Genomic DNA, 2,188 nt, shown 5'->3' with positions numbered 1-2,188 from the left:
GAAAGAGTGATCATGAATATTGCCAAGGGAACAATATTCCTCCTCCTGCCGGGACTTGGCATGGTGGGGAACCTCTATGTCTTTGTGAATTACGTGTGGACTTTCTTTCTGAATGCAGAGAAGAAACCTATACACATTATCCTCATCCACTTGACTTTTACATATATCATAATGATTTTGACCAAAGGAATGCCACAGGTGATGGTAGCTTTTGGTGTGAAAAACTTCCTACATGACACGGGCTGTAAGATGGTTATTTTCTTGGGGAGGGTGGCTCGGGGCCTGTCCATCTCCACCTACAGCCTCCTCACAGTGGTCCAGGCCATCACCATCAGCCCTAGGACCTCTGTGTGTGGGTAGCACCAGCAAAAGGCAGTTCGGCACATCCTTTCCTGTTTTCTCTTCTTCTGGGTGCTCAACTCCTTGATAAACATGCACTTATTCACTATCCTCACAAGCAACAGCAGAAATGCATTACCTGGACTTGGAAAATCTTTACTATTGTCATTTTAAACTTCAAAGCCAGGTAATACAATGGATGATTCTCACAGGCATGGCCCTGCATGATGCCCTGTTTCTGGGTCTCACTGGCATGGCCAGTGGCTACATGGTGTTCCTTCTCCATAAGCACCACAAGCACTCACTCTACCTGCAGAACACCAAACGTCACTACACACTACCACGCAACGTGAGATAAAATCCACTGAAAGCGTTCTCCTTCTGATGCTTTGTTTTCTTCTCTTTTACTGGATAGATTCCATTATTACTTCATATGTAAATTACTCCCTGCAGAAGCATTTCATACTCATACTTGTTCATGAACTTCTAAGCCTTGGTCATGTTAACCTCAGCCCCTTTGTGATGATTTATAGAGACAGACGACTCTCTAAGTGTTGGCACATCTGGAAGACTTGAGGAATTGTTTGTGTTTTGATCCCTTCAGCACAGAGGTTCATGTGCTACAATAAATGGCTTAGAAGGGTCTCGTAACCATGTAAGAACAATATTCTCATAGAGGAAAGCTGGCAACCAGCTGCTTTGATCTGAAGAACCACCTTAGAAAGCTATGGGGACACCACTTTCTTTTTTATTTTTATATACTGCCAACATTCAAAAAGTGGTTAAATTTCATGTAAATGCAATGGCCCTCTAACCACCAGGCTTCTGGTAGTATGAGGCAGGAAAAGAACTTGGTAAAATCTGTCATAATGTCTAAGTCATTTGCCCAGGAATTCCACTTCTCGGACCTAATTCTTCAGATACATATGTTCCGAACCAGCAGTTAGCGTAATGGCTATGTTGCTGGACTCCAACATAGTCGACTGTGGTTCACGTCCCAGACCCGGTGGCTTAAAACTCATGCCGGGCACATGTGCGTGCATGCCCAAGATCCTGAGAGGAGAATGGAGGAGAAGGGATTGCAGTGTGGCCATCCCACTGGGGGAGGTGATTTCTCACTTTCTGTCTCTCTGTCTGTCCAGCGAGCACATGCACCGTATAATGAAAACCTCTCCAAAAAAAAGAACAGATACATGTGTTCAGTTAAGAATTACATCACGGGGGCCAGCAGATGGCTCATTTTGAGACCTGGAGCTGGCAGCTTGTATGACTGCCCAAGATCCTGGGAGAAGATTGGAGCAGAAGGGATTTTCAGCTTGGCCATCTCCCCTTGGGGCGGATTTCTCACTTTTCATCTTTCTATTTCTCTCTCTCTTTCTCAGGAGACCACACACAAACTAAGGAAAAAAATCTCTTAAAAAATACAATTACCGTAACAAAAATATTAGAGATTATTTGAATGACAAACTAAATATCCAGTAAGACAGGCTACATGCTTGGCCATTTGCAGTTATCCCCAAGTATCAGACCACACAAAGAGCATTTATGGTGTTTACAGTGTGAGAAGAGAGCTCAAAATGCATTGATATGGACTGACACTCAAGGTATTTTATTAATTCATTAAAACAAAAAGCTCCTTTCTGGAAGCACATTGGCTGGCTGTGGGGACCCGACAGCTGCACGTGCCTGGAAAGTCGGCATCCCATATCAGAGCACGTCTCCAGGATGCCCTAGGAAATCAGCAATTTTGTTCCTTCAAAATAAGAAGCAAGACTCTGACTTTTGGCAGAAATGAAGACAGCCTGACAGGCCGATGTACTCGGTCATCCTGGCCCCTGGCAAATCGCCC

At 44.3% G+C, this 2,188-nt stretch overlaps 1 protein-coding gene across 1 annotated transcript; it reads left to right on the top strand.

The window, feature by feature from the left end:
• Positions 1-12: 12 nt before the first annotated feature.
• LOC102477979 (olfactory receptor class A-like protein 1) lies at positions 13-915 on the top strand. The gene is made up of 2 exons (XM_027771977.1): positions 13-348; positions 694-915. Exons 1-2 carry the CDS (start codon positions 13-15, stop codon positions 913-915), a joined length of 558 nt encoding a protein of 185 aa, XP_027627778.1.
• The last annotated feature ends 1,273 nt before the right edge of the window (positions 916-2,188 follow it).

The sequence above is a fragment of the Tupaia chinensis genome, unplaced genomic scaffold (genome assembly GCF_000334495.1).
Source record: "Tupaia chinensis unplaced genomic scaffold, TupChi_1.0 Scaffold000246_1, whole genome shotgun sequence".
NCBI classification, from domain to species: Eukaryota; Metazoa; Chordata; class Mammalia; order Scandentia; family Tupaiidae; genus Tupaia; species Tupaia belangeri.
This window is presented reverse-complemented; position numbering and strand designations above follow the sequence as displayed.

Coding starts and splice junctions, on each gene's coding strand:
- LOC102477979 (XM_027771977.1), top strand. CDS start 13: ATGAATATTGCCAAGGGAACAATATTCCTCCTCCTGCCGGGACTTGGC. Junction 349..693: donor CCATCAGCCCTAGGACCTCT/GTGTGTGGGTAG, acceptor ACGCAACGTGAG/ATAAAATCCACTGAAAGCGT.